Below are 26,475 nucleotides of genomic sequence, written 5' to 3'. Positions count from 1 at the left end.
GAAAAACTTTCCTTAACTTACGTTTGGTTGCAAGTATGTGAGAAAAATAATCAATCATGGGTCTGTTCCACGAATAAGGATATCTCAACCCTCGTGTAAGAGTTTGGCTGGCCAGGCCTCGGCAAGCCTCGTGCTGACTGGCCAAACTCTTACACTCGGGTTCAGGTATCCCTGTACACGGAACAGACCCATGATAGATTCTATTAATCCTTTACCACCGTGCCGAATTTCTTTAGGGTATGAACGTTACCATTCGGAACTCCTCGAGGAATTTACTATTTCAGGGACAATACCCGATGAATTCAGGATGATACGTTACCCGATTGTCACGCACGAGTGGAGGTTGAGTACCAAATACTAACTTGTGCGCGTGCTCCAAACAGGTTAGTATTTGGATAAATGAGATAATTAATTCACAATACTGATGTACATCTTGTTTTATAATGTAGTTTTATTATCCATTTGTTAATGTTCATATTCTCTGCGCTGTACTGTTTTTTGAGAATAAACAATTTCATTGTCATTGACATTGTCATTGGATACTAATCTGTGCTCATACATTGTATGGGGTAATACATCCAATATTAACAAAAACATCGTGCACATATCTCCGAATACCTAGACGAAATCACTGGAGCGTAACTATTTTACTGTGCCGGTAGTATTTACATAGAGTGTTCCACGACGACCAAAGTAGTGATTGAGAACGTTTATATATCATATATGGCGAATAGTGGTATGCAAGGTGGCAAACGTACCACAGGAAATTATTTAGTGAAGAAATTCGTTATAAGGGTTTAGTTGGTGGTAGGCGACGCTGACCATAGGTCAAGGAACACTCTTTCCATCGAATATTTCACACGCTGCACTAATAAGTGTTATCGTCGCCACATTGAAGTACGTGTTTATTGTAATTTTGTGATCGGTATTTTCAACACATTCATTTATCCCAGGCAGATGATCTGTAAACTTGGGGTAGGTTCCACAGCGATTAATAAATGTCAACCACCCTTTCCCACCAGTACTCATAATGTCGTTAATCTGGAATAATATTCTGGGGCTGTGTGCCATGTTTACGTTGTCTGTCTTGTTTACATTAACTGCCAACCTGTCGAATATGTGTAAAGGTCAAAGGCCAGGAAGTTTGAAATGCTATAGTTGTAACGTCATCACGTGTATCAGCTCATTTTCCTTTTCCCATACTAACTAGTCCCTAGCAACAAGGGGATTTACCATGTGAAGAATCTGATAAGTATAAAGCAGCATTTGGAAAGGGATCGATATAAGCATGTTTCCGATCCCAAATTATAAAACTGTATGAATTTTTAAATGAATAATGAACAATAATAGTGTTAAACTAACTAACACTCGGCGTCATTTGGATTGGTATTAAACATCTACTTAACTAGAATTTGACATTACGTTCTTCACTTGTCGACTTTTATGGATGTATCGATACTTTGGCACTTAACATCAGTAAAATCTTTTATATCTCCGTTTTTCTGTCTGTCGGTCTATCCATCCGTCCATCCGTCCATCTAGATGTCCGCACTTTCCTCAGCTATGTTTCAGAGTATGTCGATACAAGTTGGTATATAACTTCAGAGTTGCTACAGGTCAAGTTTGAGTGTCGGGTTTTGGGGTCAAGATCAGGGTCACTGCAACTGTTTTTATGGGGGACCGCTAGAGGACATGTATTGCTTTAGCAATACCCAGCATGCGTTTACCATATTTCTTAACAAAACTAAGGTGCATCATTTCATCAATAAAAGGATTTTCACCCCGATCCTTTTGAGCCACATATAACTGATTCAGTCTGTTAAGTGTCTGTAAATCACTGTCGCTCCTCGAAGCGGATCTTGATTCCATTCTTTGGTTCTATCACCAACTTGACCAAATCAATCACCTCGTGATCCTCGTCTAATATCACTTTGAACCTAAAACGTAAAAACGATCAATAAAGGTACAATAATTTAATGTACATGTATGTGTATGCTGAGTACTTACATTTCTACATTCTGTCTACAAACAGGACAAGGGACATTACTCAAACAAGAGTTCGCGGATTTAAAAGTGGGACGACTTAACCAGAAGAGTTTCAAAAAGTGTTGATGATAATTTAAATCGTTAAGACAAGATTTGGTCAGGTACTGTAACTGAAATTGGTTGATCAAAAAACAAGACATATGTACACAATGTGGGATGACTACATTTATGAAAAATTTCTACAAAAACGTTGATAAATTACAGGATGATTCGCCAGGACAGGATTCTGACCGAACGAGGACAACCATACTGACGAAATACCCACACAATAGGATTGGAGCACTGGAGAAGCCGGAATTTAGGAGTCATTTGATGTACGATGTATTTACTTATGATTTCTGCAGATATCGCCATTGCATTGCCTGGTTAGGCTTATTTCTTGTCAATTTTAAAATTGCACAATGTTCAGTTAATAAAACACAAACCTGTTATTGGCGCAATCAGGGCCGTGCCAAATTTATAAATCTATCGTTTCGTTTTCTTAAATATCTGAGGCTTATTTGGTGAATTGATGCGTACAATTGGATAAGAATATAAGTATACACGTTGTGCATTATAAAAAAGCATAATACAAAACTAGTGCGGAATGGCAACCTGTTGTCCGGAAACTGAGTTCTTTTGTGACATAAAATTATTGTTATTTGGGGTATTTAGATGAAGAATATATTTTTTACTTTGGGTATTCTGATGAAGAGCCTGTTTTACTTGCCTTTTTACGATTCTAGAGAGGATCACTTTCTGCTCGTTCATTGAGAAGTTTTGCCCGATACAGTTCCTGAAACGGATGACAACATAAACAATCTGATGATATTCGAGAATAGAAAATAAAGCATTGTATTGTAGATATTTTACATTCGTGAACATGTGTAGCAAATACGAGATATGGATAGAACATCATGATACAAACCTTGAGCCGGCTGAGAACGGTATAAAAGCATATGGACTTCTCTTGGCTACATTTTCTGGAAGGAATCTTTCCGGACGAAACTCCTGTTGAAAAATAAACATATATTCCAATATTTACCATTGTATGGCACTGCCACTATATAACCCTACCAATTCAGTTGCGAGTTCACCAGCTTATGAACTGCCAACTGAAATTTGAATTTGAAAATTTCAAAAAAAAAAATCGCACGACAAATAAAAATATCGCAGATGGTAAATATAAGCATTGAACGGCTTTCAGTTGGTATTCATAGTCAATATGAATGCCAACTGAAAGCCGTTCAATGCTTAAACAACGTTAATGATATTCTCACCTGACCAGCCATAACATCGAGTTGCTGTTCCGTACACTAACTAACACATTTGTCAACGGCGACAATGTTTCCAATTTTTAATGTTCTTAATCATCTGTTCGGTTCGGCACCAGTAGAAAACATTGACAAATCAAATGTACACAGGAGAACTTCCAATCAAGTTCATTAGACTACATATCATCGGCTGGGTGTCTCTTTATTTGCAATGTAATCGGCATGGGCTGCTTACACCTTGGATCTAATAATTGATGTTAGCGTGATGATTTCAATTTCCCAATTGTTAATTTTGATATTTCTGAATAGGAACATTTCTGTTCTCCGTATATATAGTGTTGGAAACGACGGATTAGTGTATCATAGTTCCGTTTTTGCAATGGTAACTCAAAGAAGTTGATACTTAATATATTTTCCAAATATCACATGCTACATTGTCGGCAAAAACATATTTTGTATAAAGAAAAAACTGTTTTCCTCTTTTTTCATGGTTAATAAATTATCAATTACATCTCGCAGGAACTAAATGTCCATCTCCGTATTATGTAACTTTTAATCTCATTAGCAATCATTATAGCCACTGTAAGGTTTTGCTTCCTCTGTTTGTATTAACCAATGTACATTACTATATAAAGGGTGTATTCTGTATTGGTAGTTTTGTCAAGCAGTGTATATCCGACACTGTTGCATCTTAAACAGTTTGCTCTAAAGTGCCTTTCATTTTTAATTAAAATTGTGTAGCATTGTTTGTTAGAAATAATAAATAATTCCGTGGTTTTTTTTTTATATGTTAAACAAAGTGCTAACAGATAGAAAACATTTTAATAACTTGTACTGCCAGCTTTAAGATACTTTCAAGTTTTACTTTCTTGACATTTTTCTCTACCTCCTGAACTCGTTTGAGCTGTACTACGGCTCATTGTCGTTTTTTTGTCAAATTTTGTCCATTTAATATGGATTGAAACACTAAGAGGATTTCTTTCCCAATAAAATCAAAGATTATTCTTACTGCAGGGTTCTCGAACACATCAGGGTGGCGATGTAGTACGGCAAAATTGACTCCAATAGTAGATCCGACAGGAAATGTTTGTCCCTCCAGCTCAAGGGGTTTTGTGAGTAGCCGAGTCGTGGTTGCTCCAGGGGAATACAGCCGTAAATTTTCCTTGAGGAACATTGTCGTCTTAGTTAACTTAGCGAGGTCATCCCTGCAAAATTTTAGATAAAGCTGGTACTGAGATCAACGTAAAATAGATTAGGCCACGTTTGTCAGCACCTACAGGTTGTCATAGGGACAATCTATGAAATATGGATATTTTTCTGTTTTTTTTTTTTCTTATTCCTCGTAATTATTTACTGTATTGTCTGGTAAATTCATTAACTGTCACATCATCATACAAGAGCAGATGACAAATATTAACGACCCCCCTAACTTGATGGTGTGATAGAGAACTCTCTAGTCCGAGAGGTGATATTCTGTGACGTCTAACCCGAGGATTCGACAATTTAGAATGCCGTTCCCAGGGTTGGAGATTTATTTGTCACGCCTTCAAAGTAGCTGATGATTATTTTACTCCCATTATACTAATTCATTTACGCAAGGGCCAGTTGTTCAAATATTGAAACGAACATTGTAATGCAACACAAAATATAATGACGTATGGGCACAGATATGGACAGATGTTGACCACAAATACACCAGATCTCAATATACTTATAAACATTTGTTTACGGTGATATTGGCTTATGTTTAGCATTCCTTACCATTCGATATACTGCCGATCTCCAGTGACGTCACACACCTCCTGGTACACGATTTCCTGTTCCGCTGGGTACTTCCCAAGGTTGTACAAGGCCCATGTAAGTGCTGCGTATGTCGTGTCATGACCTACAAAGAAAATACTGCTATTAATATCGAGGACAAGACGTTAATACTTACACGTGAAAACTGACTAGCTCATACATGAACAAACAGTAACAAATGCAAAAATTCTATCCCAGGTCTTATGCCAAGATCAAGATGAGATAAAGTGAGAAATGTTACGAGAAATAGTATATGAGTTCTTAAAATTGAAATACACTTTACAAAGTACAATTGCAGAGAGCATGTTTGAAAATATTGTCAAATCAAACAACTGTTCAAAATTAACTAAAAATAATGATTGCCAAGTCTACCAATTATCAAAAATATCTATTGAACACTGACAAATTTCCTGGAAAATATTTACGCTGGACGGACAGTCCAAAAACAATGTATTAACACGTACAATTATAAATTATATAAAAAAAAAACACAACTACCTGCAAAAAGGAAAGTATCGACCTCATCCCGAATTTCCTCGTCTGTCAGTCCTGCCCCGGATTCGTCTTTTGCCGTCATTAATATATCTAAGAAATCCAATTTCTTCTTGTTACTGAGAATTGTAGGATCCTCCAGCTGATGTATACAACAAAGGTGATATAGTCAGAACCACGAAAACGAGTAAAGTAGTCAGACCGACGTTAGTTCTTCTGTATTAAATAAAGATGGAACCCGGGGTTAGGAGATATCTTTGTTGTTCCATTTTGTATGCACATACGTCATGCCTAGCTAATATACCTTGGAAAGAGGTACAGGCTCCAGTCATCTCACCTGGAGTCGTTTGCAGTTGAAGATTAGAGTTTCGACTAAAGATGACGACAACACATGCTAATCATAATTATAATTTTACTATTTATAATTTACTATCAGGACTGATTGCATGAAAGCCTGGTTTACAGAATAAGAGATTTTAATATAACTTGAATTCTTTACGATAACTTAAAGAAAGAAGGGGCATGCCTACCAACACCTTCCTCCTTTGAGCTATGATGTCCTCCGCAAATCCGTGTACATAGTCAATGTGGCGTTTATACTCCTTCCCGTCAGCAGACATCATGTACAACCTCCAGGACAGCAAGTGCCATGGAACACTATACAAAGATAAACGTCACCTTCATAGTTAACATCAATTTGTATACGACAGGTCGTATTATGGCGTCATCTGTGCTGTCCGAACGTCCGTCTGTACGTCCGTTAGTTTTTTCTTGTTAACGCTCTATAGCCTTAATTAATCAACAGTTTTTTATGAAACTTCCTACAAATATTCTATGGCACAATAGCTCAAGCGAGTTCGTATAACGGAATTTCGTGATAATTTTAACCAGAGTTATGCCCCTTTATTGTCAAATCAGGGCATTGTTTAGAAAATGCGAGAAGTTTTCTATTTTTGATTTAATTTCGCTAAGATTTTGCAAAATACAACTAGAAACAATTATGTTTATCATATACTATAGGGTTTTTGACTCGTGTTTCAACTATTGGCATAACGGCATTGTATATTTGCGCAGGTAAAGCTCATTCATTAACAATTCTTTGTTATCACTCTCTTACCTTTATTTATCAACATATTTATATGTAATATGCTACAGATATTATATACCACTAGAGCTCGAACCAGTTCGTGTTACGGAATTTCGTGGTTATCTTTACCAGAGTTATGCCCCTTTTATTGCCTAATGTGGAAATTGTGTAGAATATGCAAGAAGTTTTCTATTTCTTATTCCATTCCTCTAAGATTCATGTGGTAGACATTTCCCTGTGGTAGAATTTCCAGTGATAGGCCTATAATTCTCCCTCTTGTTATTGGATTGATGTACCACCTAAAGAGTACGTTTCTTTAACAGCATAACAAGTATATAACTTCTTTTCCTTACTATTCTTGGGGAAGTATTCACCTAACTTCACAATCCTATAAATGCCGGGGATTTATTCACCAATAATTGGTTTCCTGTAGATGTATTCATACTTACAGAAATCGCTTTAATATAAGATCAGAGATCCGTCCAATGGCATGAGAATACGGGTGGTTCTCTCTGAAACAGTTTATATAAATGGTTAATGAAATATTAATAAACATATAATAAATAAATTATTAAATAGTTTATCAATAAAACACAGGTTTCATTCGTCATTAAACAACACTTATTCTTCACAAATGAGGCATACAAATCAGTCGTCCAATCAATCGATGCGACTTTTATCAATAACATATTGTCTGATGACGTAAAATACAGATATCTTGTATGAGAATTTCGATGTTTGCAGTTTATTGTGTGAACGATTCATGCTATGGGCATCTTAGAAACATTTGTATGTAAGGGCATATTGTGTGATCAGTTGTTTGTGAAATGTATATTGGGAACATTGGCATGTAAGAGATATGTTCAATTTCAAAACATTTTATTGACACGACATGACAATAGGATTGGACAGCAGGCAAAGCCTATATAAGTCTTCTCCCAAAACAGTAACATACACAATGGTACGAACATGGACATAATATAACACATTACATATTACAATCTCAATGCTTAACAAAGAGATATGTTGTGAGCATTTGGATGCCAGAGGTATTTTGTGTGAACAGTTTGTGTATGTAAAGGACATGTTATGGGAACATTTGTATGTAAGGAGTACATGGTGTCAATATTTGTATGTAAAAGGTTATTGTTTGAATATTTGTATGTGAGATGTATATTGTGAACTTTTGCATGTAATCATTATATTGTGTGATTATTTGCATATAAGATGTATATTTTGTCAACATTTGTATGCAAGGGGAATATTGTGTGATCATTTTTGTATGGAGTGCATTGTGTAAACATCTGTATTTACGGGATATAGTGTCAACCTTCTTTATATAAGAGGAATATGGTGTCAATATCTTATAAAGACGTCTATTGTGTCAACACTTGTATGTAAATGTTATATTGAGTCAACATTTGTATGCAAATGGTATACTTTGTCAACATTTGTATGTGAGGCTTATACTGTGTCAATATTTGTATGTTGGGGTATATTGTGTCAACATCTGTATGTAAATGGTATATAGTGTCAACATGTGCACGTCAGACGTATATTGTGTCAACATTTGTATGTAAATGTTATATTGTGTCAACATTTGTATGTAAATGTTATATTGTGTCAACACTTGTATGTAAATGGTATGTTGTGTCAACATTTGTATGTAAATGTTATACTGTGTCAATATTTGTATGTAAGGGGTATATTGTATCAATATTTGTATTTAAGGGGTTTATTTTTTCAACATTTTTATGTAATTGGTATATTGTGTCAACATTTGAATGTACACTGTAAGTGGTATATTTGTCAACATTTTTATGTGAGGCTTATACTGTGTCAATATTTGTATGTAAGGGGTATATTGTGTCAACATTTTTTGTAAGGGGTATATTTTTTCAACATTTGTATGTAAGTGGTATATAGTGTCAACATTTCCATGTTAATGGTATATAAGGGATATGTTTTGTAAATTAAATATATACATGCTCTTAAAGGTATCTTGTGAACAGTTGTATGCGATATAATCAGTTGAGGGGACCAATAGATACTGTAATCAAACCAAATTCCGACTTAAACCACACTCAATACTCACTGTTCCTGTACATTTCCCTCGTAGGAAAGGGAACATCTCAGTATGATGTCCAGAAGAGCTAGCCCCAAATCCCCTACGATATCAACACTCTTCGCTCCGTCCGCCATCTTCCTGGCATATGTATTCTGTAATTAAGAACAAAAATAATTCTTCTTGGTTTTTATCGAACACAATAGTTATCTATGGAAGATATTTTGTTTGTTTTGAGTTGAACGTTCTCGTTTTCAATTAAACATGTGGACTTGCTGGTTACATTTACTGAGGTAGATGTATTTGGTTTTTAAATGTGCGTTGTGTTATATAAGAGAACACGACAGCCATACCGTGTTCTCTATCTGACTCGAAATTAAATGTGCAAAACTAGGGACCAAGGGGAACATGCATAGGAAGTTTGAGATTTCTAAGTTCTAGTACTTCTCAGGAAATGACGATAACAAGAATTGTTTACGGTTTGGGGACGACGGACCACGGACCTATTGGAATAGCCGATTATTTCATGATGAATGGCGAAAAACGTAGTCTTACCAACAGAACATCCGCAGCTTTATTATAGACTTTGACGTAAGGACGAAGTATGTCGTAATGGAAAGCTGGAGTCAGTAACTTCCGGTTTCGCTGCCATTTACTTCCGTTACTGGTGTCCAATCCTTCGCCTATTCAGAGATGAGATGACAACAAGGCATAAAAGCTAGTATGGTTTAGTGTGACATAGTATCATACAAGTCCTATTTCATACAATTTAGACTTTGTATCAACTCTCAAGAAAACTTCAAAGCATTGATCCTTTGTAATTTTCTTCCAAAAACCTTTTGCGTATCCTCCTAACAATTCAACGTTGTTTAATCATGTCACAAGAAACAAAGACATTTTGTGCGGTCTTATTTTTCTCTCAATCGTAAATAAGTATTCTCCCCTGTGAAACCCGTTTTCGTGGGATATTGAAATTGGGACATAACTTGAAAACAGTTCAAAGATCTATACCAAACGTTGTACACATCTTGTCAAAGTTGTGTCTTTCACTTCTGAGGAAATTTCATTTTTGGTTTACAGAATTTTACTTTTGCATTTTTTTCGGTCTACTAGCTCAAAACAGTTCCAATGACCTCTACAGAACTTTGTACACATGTAAGGCCCCTATCGTTTACTATTCTTTTTACTATTGGCAACTTTTCATATTTGATACTTTCTACCACGTAAAGGTTCAAGACAGTTGAATGAACGAAGAACTTCAGTATAATGTGCCCGGGTGGGGTGTCCTGCTGGTCGGCTTCAGCAGTATGCCTTCAGTGAGGCAGCACTATACATCGGCAAATGTTCCTGACTATCACACGGAGACTTATCACAAACATACCGCAGCCTCCCACAACACACATACGCACTCACCACACGCTTGCCCATCGCGAGTGAAAATCTCATTTCTCCTTTCAGTCAAAACATGATTATGTGTAGTCCTTAAAATAGGCAGGCAGGAAGAGACTGATGAGTTTTTAATTTTTAATTAAAATTGTGTAGCATTGTTTGTTAGAAATAATAAATAATTCCGTGGTTTTTTTTTTATTTGTTAAACAAAGTGCTAACAGATAGAAAACATTTTAATAACTTGTACTGCCAGCTTTAAGATACTTTCAAGTTTTACTTTCTTGACATTTTTCTCTACCTCCTGAACTCGTTTGAGCTGTACTACGGCTCATTGTCGTTTTTTTGTCAAATTTTGTCCATTTAATATGGATTGAAACACTAAGAGGATTTCTTTCCCAATAAAATCAAAGATTATTCTTACTGCAGGGTTCTCGAACACATCAGGGTGGCGATGTAGTACGGCAAAATTGACCCCAATAGTAGATCCGACAGGAAATGTTTGTCCCTCCAGCTCAAGAGGTTTTGTGAGTAGCCGAGTCGTGGTTGCTCCAGGGGAATACAGCCGTAAATTTTCCTTGAGGAACATTGCCGTCTTAGTTAACTTAGCGAGGTCATCCCTGCAAAATTTTAGATAAAGCTGGTACTGAGATCAACGTAAAATAGATTAGGCCACGTTTGTCAGCACCTACAGGTTGTCATAGGGACAATCTATGAAATATGGATATTTTTCTGGGTTTTTTTTTCTTATTCCTCGTAATTATTTACTGTATTGTCTGGTAGATTCATTAACTGTCACATCATTATACAAGAGCAGATGACAAATATTAACGACTCCCCTAACTTGATGGTGTGATAGAGAACTCTCTAGTCCGAGAGGTGATATTCTGTGATGTCTAACCCGAGGATTCGACAATTAAGAATGCCGTTCCCAGGGTTGGAGATTTATTTGTCACGCCTTCAAAGTAGCTGATGATTATTTTACTCTCACTATACTAATTCATTTACGCAGGCCAGTTGTTCAAATATTGAAACGAACATTGTAATGCAACACAAAATATAATGACGTATGGGCACAGATATGGACAGATGTTGACCACAAATACAGCAGATTGTTTAATATACTTATAAACATTTGTTTACGGTGATATTGGCTTATGTTTAGCATTCCTTACCATTCGATATACTGCCGATCTCCAGTGACGTCACACACCTCCTGGTACACGATTTCCTGTTCCGCTGGGTACTTCCCAAGGTTATACAAGGCCCATGTAAGTGCTGCGTATGTCGTGTCATGACCTACAAAGAAAATACTGCTATTAATATCGAGGACAAGACGTTAATACTTACACGTGAAAACTGACTAGCTCAAACATGAACAAACAGAAACAAATGCAAAATTCTATCCCAGGTCTTATGCCAACATCAAGATGAGATAAAGTGAGAAATGTTACGAGAAATAGTATATGAGTTCTTAAAATTGAAATACACTTTACAAAGTACAACTGCAGAGAGCATGTTTGAAAATATTGTCAAATCAAACAACTGTTCAAAATTAACTTAAAATAATGATTGCCAAGTCTACCAATTATCAAAAATATCTATTGAACACCGACAGATTTCCTGGAAAATATTTACGCTGGACGGACAGTCCAAAAACAGTATATTAACACGTACAATTATAAATTAAATAAAAAAAAAACACAATTACCTGCAAAAAGGAAAGTATCGACCTCATCCCGAATTTCCTCGTCTGTCAGTCCTGCCCCGGATTCGTCTTTTGCCGTCATCAATATATCTAAGAAATCCAATCTCTTCTTGTTACTGAGAAGTGAAGGATCCTCCAGCTGATGTATACAACAAAGGTGATATAGTCAGAACCACGAAAACGAGTACAAGTAGTCAGACCGACGTTAGTTCTTCTGTATTAAATAAAGATGGAACCCGGGGTTAGGAGATATCTTTGTTGTTCCATTTTGTATATACATACGTCATGCCTAGGTTATATACCTTTGAAAGAGGAACAGGCTCCAGCCATCTCACCTGGAGTCGTTTGCAGTTGAAGATTAGAGTTTCGACTAAAGCTGACGACAACACATGCTAATCATAATTATAATATTACTATTTATAATTTACTATCAGGACTGATTGTATGAAAGCCTGGTTTACAGAATAAGAGATTTTAATATAACTTGAATACACTACGATAAATTAAAGAAAGAAGGGGCATGCCTACCAACACCTTCCTCCTTTTAGCTATGATGTCCTCCGCAAATCCGTGTACATAATCAATGTGGCGTTTATACTCCTTCCCGTCAGCAGACATCATGTACAACCTCCAGGATAGCAGGTGCCATGGAACACTGTACAAAGATAAACGTCACCTTCATAGTTAACATCAATTTGTATACGACAGGTCGTATTATGGCGTCATCTGTGCTGTCCGAACGTCCGTCTGTACGTCCGTCTGTACGTCCGTTAGTTTTTTCTTGTTAACGCTCTATAGCCTTAATCAATCAACAGTTTTTTTATGAAACTTCCTACGAACATTTTATGGCACAATAGCTCAAGCGAGTTCGTATAACGGAATTTCGTGATAATTTTAACCAGAGTAATGCCCCTTTATTGTCAAATCAGGGCACTGTTTAGAAAATGCGATAAGTTTTCTATTTTTGATTTAATTTCTCTAAGATTTTGCAAACTACAACTAGAAACAATTATGTTTATCATATACTATGGGTTTTTGACTCGTGTTTCAACTATTGGCATAACGGCATTGTATATTTGCGCAGGTAAAGCTCATTCATTAACAATTCTTTGTTATCACTCTCTTACCTTTATTTATCAACAGATTTATATGTAATATGCTACAGATATTATATACCACTAGAGCTCGAACCAGTTCGTGTTACGGAATTTCGTGGTTATCTTTACCAGAGTTATGCCCCTTTTATTGCCTAATATGGGCATTGTGTAGAATATGCAATAAGTTTTCTATTTCTTATTCAATTCCTCTAAGATTTTGTTCACTTCAACAAGAAGCAATTATGTTCAACATGTATTAGGTATTTCTATACGCCCGTCAACGACGCTACGTTTCCCTGTGGTAGAATTTCCAGTGGCAGGCGTATAATTCTCCCTCTTGTTATTGGATTAATATACAACCTAAAGAGAACGTTTCTTTAACAGCATAACAAGTATATAACTTCTTTGCCTTACTATTCTTGGGGAAGTATTCACCTAACTTCACAATCCTATAAATGCCGGGGATTTATTCACCTAGAATTGGTTTCCTGTAGATGTATTCATACTTACAGAAATCTCTTTAATATAAGATCAGAGATCCGTCGAATGGCATGAGAATACGGGTGGTTCTCTCTGAAATACAGTTTATATAAATGATTAATGAAATATTAATAAACATATAATAAATAAATTATTAAATAATTTATCAATAAAACATAGGTTTCATCCGTCATTAAACAGCACTTATTCTTCTCAAATGAGGCATAAAAATCAGTCGTCCAAACAATCAATGCGACTTTTATCAATAACATATTGTCTGATGACGTAAAATACAGATATCTTGTATGAGAATTTCGATGTTTGGAGTTTATTGTGTGAACGATTCATGCTACGGGCATCGTAGGAACATTTGCATGTAAGGGCATATTGTGTGAACAGTTGTTTGTAAAATGTATATTTGGAACATTCGCATGTAAGAGATATGTTGTGAGCATTTGCATGCCATAGGTATATTGTGTGAACAGTTTGTGTATGTAAAGGACATATCATGGGAACATTTGTATGTAAGGGGTACATGGTGTCAATATTTGTATGTAAAAGGTTATTGCTTGAATATGTGCATGTGAGATGTATATTGTGAATATTTGTATGTAATCATTATATTGTGTGATTATTTGCATATAAGATGTATATTCTGTCAGCACTTGTATGCAAGGGGAATATTGTGTCATCATTTTTGTATGGAGTGCATTGTGTAAACATCTGTATTTACGGGATATAGTGTCAGCCTTCTTTATATAAGAGGAATATGGTGTCAATATCTTATAAAGACGTCTATTGTGTCAACACTTGTATGCAAATGGTATACTTTGTCAACATTTGTATGTGAGACTTATGCTGTGTCAATATTTGTATGTAGGGGTATATTGTGTCAACATCTGTATGTAAATGGTATATAGTGTCAACATGTGCATGTCAGACGTATATTGTGTCAACATTTTTTGTAAGGGGTATATTTTTTCAACATTTGTATGTAAGGGGTATATAGTGTCAACATTTCCATGTTAATGGTATATAAGGGATATGTTTTGTAAATTAAATATATACATGCTCTTAAAGGTATCTTGTGAACAGTTGTATGCGATATAATCAGTTGAGGGGACCAATATATACTGTAATCAAACCAAATTCCGACTTAAACCACACTCAGTACTCACTGTTCCTGTACATTTCCCTCGTAGGAAAGGGAACATCTCAGTATGATGTCCAGAAGAGCTAGCCCCAAATCCCCCATGATATCAACACTCTTCGCTCCGTCCGCCATCTTCCTGGCATATGTATTCTGTAATTAAGAACAAAAATAATTCTTCTTGGTTTTTATCGAACACAATAGTTATCTATGGAAGATATTTTGTTTGTTTTGAGTTGAACGTCCTCGTTTTCAATTAAACATGTGGACTTGCTGGTTACATTTACTGAGGTAGATGTATTTGGTTTTTAAATGTGCGTTGTGTTATATAAGAGAACACGACAGCCATACCGTGTTCTCTATCTGACTCGAAATTAAATGTGCAAAACTAGGGACCAAGGGGACATGCATAGGAAGTTTGAGATTTCTAAGTTCTAGTACTTCTCAGGAAATGACGATAACAAGAATTGTTTACGGTTTGGGGACGACGGACCACGGACCTATTTGAATGACCGATTATTTCATGATGAATGGCGAAAAACGTAGTCTTACCAACAGAACATCCGCAGCTTTATTATAGACTTTGACGTAAGGACGAAGTATGTCGTAATGGAAGGCTGGAGTCAGTAACTTCCGGTTTCGCTGCCACTTACTTCCGTTACTGGTGTCCAATCCTTCGCCTATTCAGAGATGAGATGACAACAAGGCATAAAAGCTATCATGGTTTTGTGTGACATGTTATCATACAAGTCCTATTTCATACAATTTAGATTTTGTATCAACTCTCAAGAAAACTTCAAAGCATTGATCCTTTGTAATTTTCTTCCAAAAACCTTTTGCGTATCCTCCTAACAATTCAACGTTGTTTAATCATGTCACTAGAAACAAAGAAATTTTTTGCGGTCTTATTTTTTCTCTCAATCGTAAATAAGTATTCTCCCCTGTGAAACCCGTTTTCGTGGGATATTGAAATTGGGACATAACTTGAAAACTGATCAAAGATCTATACCAAACGTTGTACACATTTTGTCAAAGTTGTGTCTTTCACTTCTGAGGAAATTTCAGTTTTGGTTACAGAATACAGAATTTTACTTTTGCATTTTTTTCGGTCTACTAGCTCAAAACAGTTCCAATGACCTCCTCAGAACTTTGTACACATGTAAGGCCCCTATCGTTTACTATTCTTTTTACTATTGGCAACTTTTCATATTTGATACTTTCTACCACGTAAAGGTTCAAGACAGTTGAATGAACGAAGAACTTCAGTATAATGTGCCCGGGTGGGGTGTCCTGCTGGTCGGCTTCAGCAGTATGCATTCAGTGAGGCAGCACTATAAATCGGCAAATGTTCCTGACCATCACAAGGAGACTTATCACAAACATACCGCAGCCTCCCAAAACACACATACGCACTCACCACACGCTTGCCTATCGCAATTATAGGATGCCGTCGTTAAATGACCTCAGCTGTTGATAGGACGTTAAACAAATAAAACCAAACCAAACCAAACTTCAATCAATTTGAGAAGAGACCCTCCTCCCCCTTTTTTTCGTCTCATATAGGCGATGGACATATTACGGACGAAAGGTGATTAGAACCGTCTATTATCTGATGGTAGTGGGCTTAACTTATCACAGGAAATAAACATGTTTTTCTTTGGCCTGATCAGCATTAAGATAGTTTTCTCAGAATCGCAAATAATATTTGGACAGTGTCTATTCTGCCATTATCATTCACATGACGGACATGATGACATTGTGTGGTCATTGCTAAGGTAACTAACATAAAGATGACACAATGATACTGTATGGTCGTTGCTATGGCAATTAACATAAGAATGACACAAATACTTTGTATGGTCGTTGCTGTGGTAACTAACATAAGAATGACACCAGCATGTTGTGTTGTCGTTGCTATGGTAACTAAGCTTAAATGACTTCCGGACATTGTTTCATCGTTGCTAAGGTAACTAACCTAAAGATGATACCAGGCCCAGTTGTCCAAAAGGTTATTAGCTTAATCACTTGATTAGTGAAAATCTCATTTCTCCTTTCAGTCAAAACATGATTATGTGTAGTCCTTAAAATAGACAAGTAGGAAGAGACTGATGAGTGTTATCGTTTCATAAAATTTTGTCAAGTTAGTTTTACAAGAAATGATTTTATCAGGATTTTAAAATTGTTGTTAAAATCCTAATCACCATTTGAACAACCGGGCCCAGGATACTGTATGGTCGTTGCTATGGTAATTAACATAAGAATGACACCAGGATACTGTATGGTCGTTGCTATGGTAACTAACATAAGAATAACATAACTACTTTGTATTGCCGTTGCTATGGTAACTAACATAAGAATGACACCATGACATTGTTTCATCGTTGCTATGGTAACTAACATAAGAATGACACCGGGATATTGTATGGTCGTTGATATGGTAACTAACATAAGAATGACAACAATACTTTGTATGGCTGTTGCTATGGTAACTAACCTGAGGATGACAATAGGACTTTGTATGGTCGTTGCCATGGTAATTAACATTACAATGACACCAGAACACTGTATGGCCATTGCTATGGTAACTAACATAAGAATGACACGAGAACTTTGTATGGTCGTTGCTATGGTAATATACCTAGAAATGACTTCAGGACATTGTATGGCTGTCCAGGAGCAGTGGGCTTCGGATTGGAAGACTGTAGAATGAGCTTCGCTGTGTCTGGGTGAACTGCTTGTATTATAGGGATAAATGTCATCCATAATCCAACCATCTTTGACTGACTCCTCTCAGCTACCGTATTATAAATACTTGTTATTGAGTCGTTATCGTTGAACTGAAAGGAAAACAATATGCCATATGAAAAATTAAGAGAATATTTTTTTCGAATTTAATATCTTATCATGATGCTTATTTTTTTAATTATATTTCTCATTTCATATTTTGTGATAAATAATAGTGATCAATACGGAATAAATGACAATCAAGTTGACATTTTACTAGTATGTCAACTAGTCAAACCCTAAAAACGATTCATTCGTAAAAATAATATAAATGAAAAATGTGACAAAAATATAACAAGGCTTGCAACATATTATACATACATATACATTGATTAATTCGGCTGCATTTGAACGTTTGCAAGTTTAATCAAATATCCCACTTTTAACAAATGAAAATATGAGAAATCATGAACGCCTTATTGATTTAGAGATTACCATTGATAAAATACAAACAAAATAACACCACGTAAGACCATGTTACTAAGGCTAGAGACGTTTCCACTTCCAAAGCATTTGGTCTTATTATACCTATATTTAAGAAATATACATGTAAAAACTACATTGTTTTAATATTTTTGCCGTCGTTTAATCGAGTTTGAGCTTGAATTATAGTTTCTTTGTTACGTCGGCAGTCTCTGTTTGTTTTCATTTTGGGCAATGCAAACCTCTCAAAATAAGAACCGAGGTAGTGGAATCAGGGAGGAAATAATGACAGCTTATCAATACCTTAACTCTTTTCTGCATAACACTTCATGTTAGAAATGACAAAAGTTATAAGTTACATTGAGAAACTTACGTATTTTACGTGACCCCAAAATGGATGGGCGGGGCCAGGGTTCCCGTATTTCTTCATCCTTTGGCAAAGGGCGTAGTATCTCCACAAGGCAGGAACAACAACCCAGAGCGCAAAGCCAACTACTACCGCTAATATGATCTGTAGTGAGGTTTCCATCGCCTGAATATAATAAATTCTAATATGGTTATATCGAAGCTAATCCAGCCTAATCAAATCTATGATCAACCCAAATTGGACAGGTGATTATCATAGAAGCCTTCCTACCTGCTTCCGTTTCTCTGCTATCTAAGTGGTTCAAGGTCATAGCAGTTCAAGGTCACTCATTCAACACATTTGGTAGCACTTTGATAACCATGTCACTGGCCGATATCTTGACCCTTGACCTTTAGGTTATTGTGAACGAGTCGTTTAAGGGTCATCTATATAGCAGAATAGTGTTGAATTTCAAACACGAATAAATACCTAAGATTTGCACAAAAAATGTCATGTAATAAATCAAAATGTTTGTTTGGACAGTTTCTTCTGTAGAGTAACTTTGTGGTAAGATTTGGCATGGAATAATTCTAAGTCACGCAAATGATCAAACCTGAAAAATAGCCATGCTGTTATGTTCACAAGTGTCTATAGCACAGGGTAGGAGCATTTGTTTGACCGGATTTTACTGTATGTATGTATAAACACTTATTTTGGTTTGACCTTGAAATGCAAATGGCAGCTGAGAATAATATTACACAAATATGGCTTAAAGGAGGCATTTCAGTTAATAACAAAACTCCTATATCGTACTTTTAAGACATCTCATCATAGTAACATGAACATTTGAATGTCAATTTGTTAAAATAGTGAGTTTGCAGCTTTTTTCAGAAATAGGCATATTTTACCCCAAACTCAACGGTTGAACATTTTTTCATAAAAGCAGTCTTCTTGCCACTTCAAGAATACTTTATATTGTCTAATAAGAGCATTTTTGATGTTTCAAATACTTCCTTATATGCCATATTTGTGTGATATCATTCACGACCGCCATTTGCAATTCAAGGTCAAAATAAAAACAGCGTTTATACATATAATAACGTCAAAGCTGGTCAAACCAATGCTCCTATTTTGTGCTTTAGACACTTGTGAGCAAAACGACATGGCAAGTTTGTGTAATATATTGGATACAAATGAGTTAATTATGTCCCCCTGAAACATGCATTTTTCTTACGTTTTGTTGAAATTTACAAACAGCTTAACAAATTACATGTCAACAGCAAGACCCACGGTTTGCCATGAAACATACTAAAAGTTCATCATGTTACTTCTGTGACATTGCACCATAATAGGGATCTATAGGCCTGTAAAATATCAATGTTTTGACTGGATTTGCTGTTTAGATGCCCCTTAAGCTTTCAGCAGTCTGGCCTGTATGGCTTTGGAAGAAGGTGAAGGTCGTGACTCGCTAATAACAAGCATGCTTCTTACCGAATATCCTGACCGTGAGCCTATTGATTACTAAGAGTAGGTCGTTTAAATATTTTGCAATGTTTCACCCCTAAAGACCATTCATTTGAACAATAACACAGTCCTAACCCTGGAATCCTACTGACGAAATACCACAACGCTAACATTTTAGATATTCCAGGAACAACAGAATTAACGACTTAAGCTACTAGGTTTCCTCGAGTAATTTCCGCTCTTTTCGTCGGTAAAAAAGCTGCAAGCGGATAGAGGTCTACCAGATATTTAATTGTGAGCAAGGCATTTTGACGTAATGAATCGCAACCTTCATCCAACCTCATCAACACCACCTAAACCCCCATTCATTTCATAGGCCCGTTCTACCATTCTGACCGTCTGTTATAAATTACCAAAATCCCAGACTCCAAAGTTCTTGCCGTCTATTGAAACTGACCATATTCGCAGGCTCCAAAATTCCGACAAGTTAAACAACCATGTGCAGACGTATTAATGCAGGCCCAGAGGTAAATAAGGGTCAGGTGACAATTGTGAACAATTTGTTAGGAAGTTTTAAAATTAATGATTTAAGAATATTTTTTGTGCCGTAGATAAAACAATTTAATTTGAGATGTATTTCCCAATGTTGGTCACTGAATACCAAAAACCTTGTAAAGTGATATGTTACCCGTAGTTGATTCAAAAGTAAACTGACTTATTAATGTCATAACAATGTCTCTAGATTTTGGATTTAACCAGAATGATATGTGAACAGTAATTTACTTTAAACATTAAACAACGTTTGATTGACACATTTGTACAGAACCTGAATAATTGTTTTGAAACATATGCAATGTTTTTGTATATATACATAACTGTACATACATATTTGCATCGGGTAAATTGTCCTCGGAAGGACATAACTATGTTTAAAATTCCGTTTGACCCACTGGGATGTGATGCAGTGGTATAAGCTGCAGGTATTGCTGGCTAGACGATTACGTGCCGTAGATAGCGAGATTGAGGAACGAGTCATAAAACTGTCTTCGGTCGCCTACAAAATATAGAGTTGAATTAACTTCCGGACGGAATCTACAAATTGTAATAGAGCCGACAGGAAGAAACTTCCTTCGTTTAGTACTCACAGAAAACAATAATAGTGCTGTCACCATTTCTCAGTCGATGGCTAGTTTGCGATATCTTAATAAGTTAACTTGCATACATACATATGTATTGCCATTTTTTACTGTACATTCCTTGTGTTCTGTCATCAGTACAATTTTACAGAATGTATGTGACCTCTTCTTACACACGTGTGTCCGAGCGAACAATACAATATTTAAAATCTTTTCTACATACCACGAGACGATATTTAGAAAGACAAATCAAGGCGTACAAATAAATGTTGTAACATAATTCTATAATACCCTACCTATAACCCAAACACAATCCAACCCTACGTATCCAACACTACAGGTAGGACAGGTTTGGTTTGGTAAACTTTTCTACCTAACACCTGTCAACGGATACGTTACGGATCAGTTGCGTAGATCTAACAATCTAATATTTGTGATATTTAGGTACTAATGCTTACCTTTATCACTGACTGTTGGATTTTGATTTACATTCCCCGGTCTAGTAGGTTTTAAACTTCCCCTGTCGTGGTGACCACGTTCGTCCCGAGGTGTAATTACATATGTGTAGTGGTAAAAAATCTGGACAGGGTGTACCAACGGGGAAGCTTATAGGACGGTCCCGGTGTAGGGGGAAAGTCTTGCCCTAAAATAAATGTCCTTACATTCCTCTGTAGTACTAACCCCTTATTTGATCGGAAATTGTTCGGGACGAGGTATTCCAGATATTGACACGAAGTGATTATTGATAATTTAATCACGTGAGTTTATATTTACTTTGAGTTGTCCGTTTTACAGTAATACTGTGGTCTAGTGAACACTATATAGTCCATGTATTTACATTACATCATTGTCTGATACAAGATTCAAGACGATTTTTTGGGTCGTGTGTGTACAAACAGCAAACATTATCTCTGTAGAGCTATTTTGGGAGAGACGTGTAATATAACAATCGTCAAATCTTGCAAGATGATTCACAGAAATAAATTCTTTTTGTGATAACAACCATAATATATTTATATATGTATACAATTTAACAATATGCCAACACACCCCACCCCCACCCCACCCTCACCCTATATACAAACAAATAACTTTACGTTGTTATAATAATATATTAAAAAGAAAAGATATAAAATCTTCAGCAGACATGTGTCAAGTGTATGGCATATGTTGGAGATTTGTATTTGAGTATAGGAGTGAAAGTAATGTAATATTGACAGAGACACGCTTATATTCCGAATACCCTCTAGACCGAAGGCCCGATAGTCCGAAGGCCCGATAGTCCGAAGGCCAAATAGTCCGATGACCCGATAGTCCGAAGGCCCAACAGTCCGAAGGCCCGATAGTCTGAAAATAGGTAAACATCAATGAATGTTTTATGGTAATGTTGATAAATAGTTTTATGTCAGCATTATTACTTACATTACTGAAACTGTTACTTTAATTTTGAAAATCAGAAATTAGTTTATTACAGGTCCAATGTCAAATGCGTCAAAGGAAACTTTTATAGATAAAGACTTGGCGCGAAAAAATTCAACAGAAATGGCGCGAATAAAAAGAAACAGAAAAATCCTGCGTGGCATTGGAAGAAAGAGTTCTTGGCGCGTAAACACAAGTGAAAATGGCGCACGTTATGCAAGAGATTATACTCTTTTTTTTTTATAAATTCTCACTTGGTGGTAAGTTTTTTTTTATCAGAAAACGCGAAAATTGTGTTTACCAGTCCATTTAAAATGGTGGATACCCGCGCCTTTTGGATTGTTTTTTCCTGTCGGTTTTTAATTTCATTTTTTCGTATGTAGATATTCTGTCATATTCGTGTTACACATGTTATAATTAAATGGAAACCATTCATACATTTATTTAGCCATTTATCCACGTTACAATTTTACCTATTTTCGGACCATCGAGCCTTCTGACTATAGAGTATTCGGGATATTAGGCGGTCATCCCCTCAGAGGGTCGGTCTCCATGTTTATCATACAACTCTAACCATGGAAGACCTATCGTCACGTGTCACTCAGAGGGTTAGATCCCTACACCATGGTATATCAGCACTAATTCTACAAGTATGATAATCAAGAAAAGCACATGCATATCTCATACGCACGCGCGCACGCACTCACTTCTCTGCAAAATAGAAATAAAAAGTGATAGCTTAAACCGGACAATTACTCAGCACAAAATGCACAAAAAGTACATGTATGGCTGTTTTCAGCGCATCTCGATTCATTTAACAGGGCCTGTTCTAGACCTGGGGGCCATCTCTTACCATACCTGGTGGTTCGAAACTTTTTGAGAGCTTATGTCTTTTTTATTTCTTGAAATTATACAAGACATTATTTTCCCCCACAAGTACACTAATAATATCAGATGTTATATTGTTTAAGATCTTGAAAAAAAACTCTTCAACTATGGATTAAATCTACCAACGTTTTATTTGGCTGTTAATATAGGACGTTAAACAAAATAAACCAAACCAAACCAAATTGGACAGTTACAGCTAAGGATTGAACAGATATATGTATAAGTAAAAGAGAGATGTCTGTTTCCGCAATTAGACGAATCAGTTCAAATCGTGTTACAACAATAAAGAATAGTTTATTAAACGTTTGTGTCATGAAGAATAAAAGAAAACAAATATGTCGTCTTTTCTTGTTTATTTTGCAGGTTATATTTTATCATCTGCAAATATTAATTCGTACCACTATGCTGCAGGATATAAACCCGAATACATCACTTGGTACTTTCGGGGAACACATATAACCAGTAACAATAAAAAGGAATTCGTCAGATATATATCCCACCCAGAGGACTACACGTCCAAAGTCAATTTACTTTTAGAAAACTGATAATGCAGGGGAAGCAACCAATAAATCAATACACAATAACGTGCAGGTTTACATTGTAAGAGTTAACTCCCCTTATACATTTCGACTCAACACGCCCAATGAACCATTGTAGTTATGATGGTTGGGTGGTGAATGTGGTAACACATTTGTCCTTCGCCTTATCGGCCGGAGCCCCATTCCCTGATCAGACGTTAAGAGGTATTGGGGTAATCTGCTCGGCCGAGTTGGTTTGGTCCGGATACTTTGGTTTCTCACAATAATTCCCCTCCTGCGCTTCCATCCGTTCAGACAAGCATGATTGTATATGTTGATATAACATATTTCAAAGCTGTTGTAAAATGGACGAGGGACGTTACAGTAAAAGGAACATTACATTAACGAGAATGCTGAGAATGTTATGATAACAATGACATCACAACAAGAAGAGTAACATTTACATTAACGAGATTATCACAATAACGATATTATTACGATAACGAGATCATCACAATAACGAGATCATTACAATAACGAGATCATCACAATAACGAGATCATTACAATAACGAGATCATCACAATAACGAGATCATTACAATAACGAGATCATTACAATAACGAGATCATCACAATAACGAGATCATCACAATAACGAGATCATCACAATAACGAGATCATCACAATAACGAGATCATTATATTAACGAGATCATCACGATAACGAGATCATCACAATAACGAGATCATGGCAATAACGAGATCATCACGATAACGATAACGAGATCATCACAATAACAAGATCATCACAATAACGAGACCATCACAATAACGAGATCATCACGATAACGAAGTCATTATATTAACGAGATCATCACAATAACAAGAACATCACAATAACGAGATCATCACAATAACGAGATCATTACAATAACGAGATCATCACAATTACGAGATCATTACAATAACGAGATCATCACGATAACGAGATCATTATATTAACGAGATCATCACGATAACGAGATCATTACAATAACGAGATCACTATAATAACGAGATAATTAGAATAACGAGATCATTACGATAATGAGATAATCACGATAACGAGATCATCACAATAACGAGATCATCACAATAACGAGATCATTACAATAACGAGAATATTACGATAACGAGATCATCACGATAACGAGATCATCACAATAACGAGATCATCACAATAACGAGATCATCACGAGATCACTATAATAACGAGATCATTACAATAACGATATTATTATATTAACGAGATCATCATAATAACTAGGTAATAACAATAAAGATATCACTATAATAACGAGTTAATAATATAAACGAGATCATTATATTAACGAGATCATCACGATAACGAGATCATCACAATAACGAGATCCTCACGATAACGAGATCATCACAATAACGAGATCATTACAATAACGAGATCATCACAATAACGAGATCATCACAATAACGAGATCATCACAATAACGAGATCATCACAATAACGAGATCATCACAATAACGAGATCATTATATTAACGAGATCATCACGATAACGAGATCATCACAATAACGAGATCATGGCAATAACGAGATCATCACGATAACGATAACGAGATCATCACAATAACAAGATCATCACAATAACGAGACCATCACAATAACGAGATCATCACGATAACGAAGTCATTATATTAACGAGATCATCACAATAACAAGAACATCACAATAACGAGATCATCACAATAACGAGATCATTACAATAACGAGATCATCACAATAACGAGATCATTACAATAACGAGATCATCACGATAACGAGATCATCACAATAACGAGATCATCACGATAACGAGATCATTACAATAACGAGATCACTATAATAACGAGATAATTAGAATAACGAGATCATTACGATAATAACGAGATCATTACAATAACGAGATCATCACAATAACGAGATCATCACAATAACGAGATCATTATATTAACGAGATCATCACGATAACGAGATCATCACAATAACGAGATCATCACAATAACGAGATCATCACGATAACGAGATCATCACAATAACGAGATCATCACGATAACGATATCATCACGGTAACGAGATCATCACGAGATCATCACGATAACGGGATCATCACAATAACGAGATCATCACGATAACGAGATCATCACAATAACGAGATCATCACAATAACGAGATCATTACAATAACGAGATCATTATATTTACGAGATCATTACAATAACGAGAACATCACAATAACGAGATCATCATAATAACGAGATCATTACAATAACGAGATCATCACGATAACGAGATCATCAAAATAACGAGATCATCACAATAACGAGATCATGGCAATAACGAGATCATGGCAATAACGAGATCATCACGATAACGAGATCATCACGATAACGAGATCATCACGATAACGAGATCATCACGATAAAGATATCATCACGATAACGAGATCATCACGAGATCATCACGATAACGTGATCATAACAATAACGAGATCATCACAATAACGAGATCATTATATTAACGAGATCATCACAATAACGAGATCATCACAATAACGAGATCATTATATTAACGAGATCATCACGATAACGAGATCATTATATTAACGCGAGATCATTATATTAACAAGAGCATCACAATAACGAGATCATCACGATAACGAGATCATTATATAAACGAGATCATCACAATAACGAGATCATTACAATAACGAGATCATCACGATAACGAGATCATTATATTAACGAGATCATTACAATAACGAGATCATCACGATAACGAGATCATTACAATAACGAGAGCATTACAATAACGAGATCATCACAATAACGAGATCTTCACGATAACGAGATCATCACAATAACGAGATCATCACAAAAA

At 35.9% G+C, this 26,475-nt stretch overlaps 1 protein-coding gene across 3 annotated transcripts; it reads right to left on the bottom strand.

The window, feature by feature from the left end:
* Positions 1-433: 433 nt before the first annotated feature.
* LOC117340860 (cytochrome P450 4F6-like) lies at positions 434-21,348 on the bottom strand. Of its 3 annotated transcripts, none has more exons than XM_033902635.1 (13): positions 21,176-21,348; positions 18,145-18,303; positions 17,203-17,401; positions 15,117-15,244; positions 14,593-14,717; positions 13,445-13,507; positions 12,366-12,492; positions 11,841-11,976; positions 11,305-11,428; positions 10,554-10,749; positions 2,954-3,036; positions 2,756-2,821; positions 434-1,937 (listed from the first exon to the last, which is right to left on the bottom strand). In XM_033902635.1, exons 2-13 carry the CDS (start codon positions 18,298-18,300, stop codon positions 1,835-1,837), a joined length of 1,506 nt encoding a protein of 501 aa, XP_033758526.1. In that variant the 5' UTR covers positions 18,301-18,303; positions 21,176-21,348; the 3' UTR covers positions 434-1,834. The 3 variants fall into 3 exon arrangements, with proteins under 3 accessions (XP_033758526.1, XP_033758524.1, XP_033758525.1); XM_033902633.1 differs by lacking the exons at positions 10,554-10,749; positions 11,305-11,428; positions 11,841-11,976 and adding exons at positions 4,309-4,504; positions 5,061-5,184; positions 5,598-5,733; XM_033902634.1 differs by lacking the exons at positions 10,554-10,749; positions 11,305-11,428; positions 11,841-11,976; positions 12,366-12,492 and adding exons at positions 4,309-4,504; positions 5,061-5,184; positions 5,598-5,733; positions 6,122-6,248.
* Between the last annotated feature and the right edge of the window lie 5,127 nt (positions 21,349-26,475).

Source organism: Pecten maximus, chromosome 13 (assembly GCF_902652985.1).
Source record: "Pecten maximus chromosome 13, xPecMax1.1, whole genome shotgun sequence".
NCBI lineage: Eukaryota > Metazoa > Mollusca > Bivalvia > Pectinida > Pectinidae > Pecten > Pecten maximus.
The sequence above is the reverse complement of the archived record's forward strand: the minus strand, read 5'-3'. Positions and strand labels throughout refer to the sequence as shown.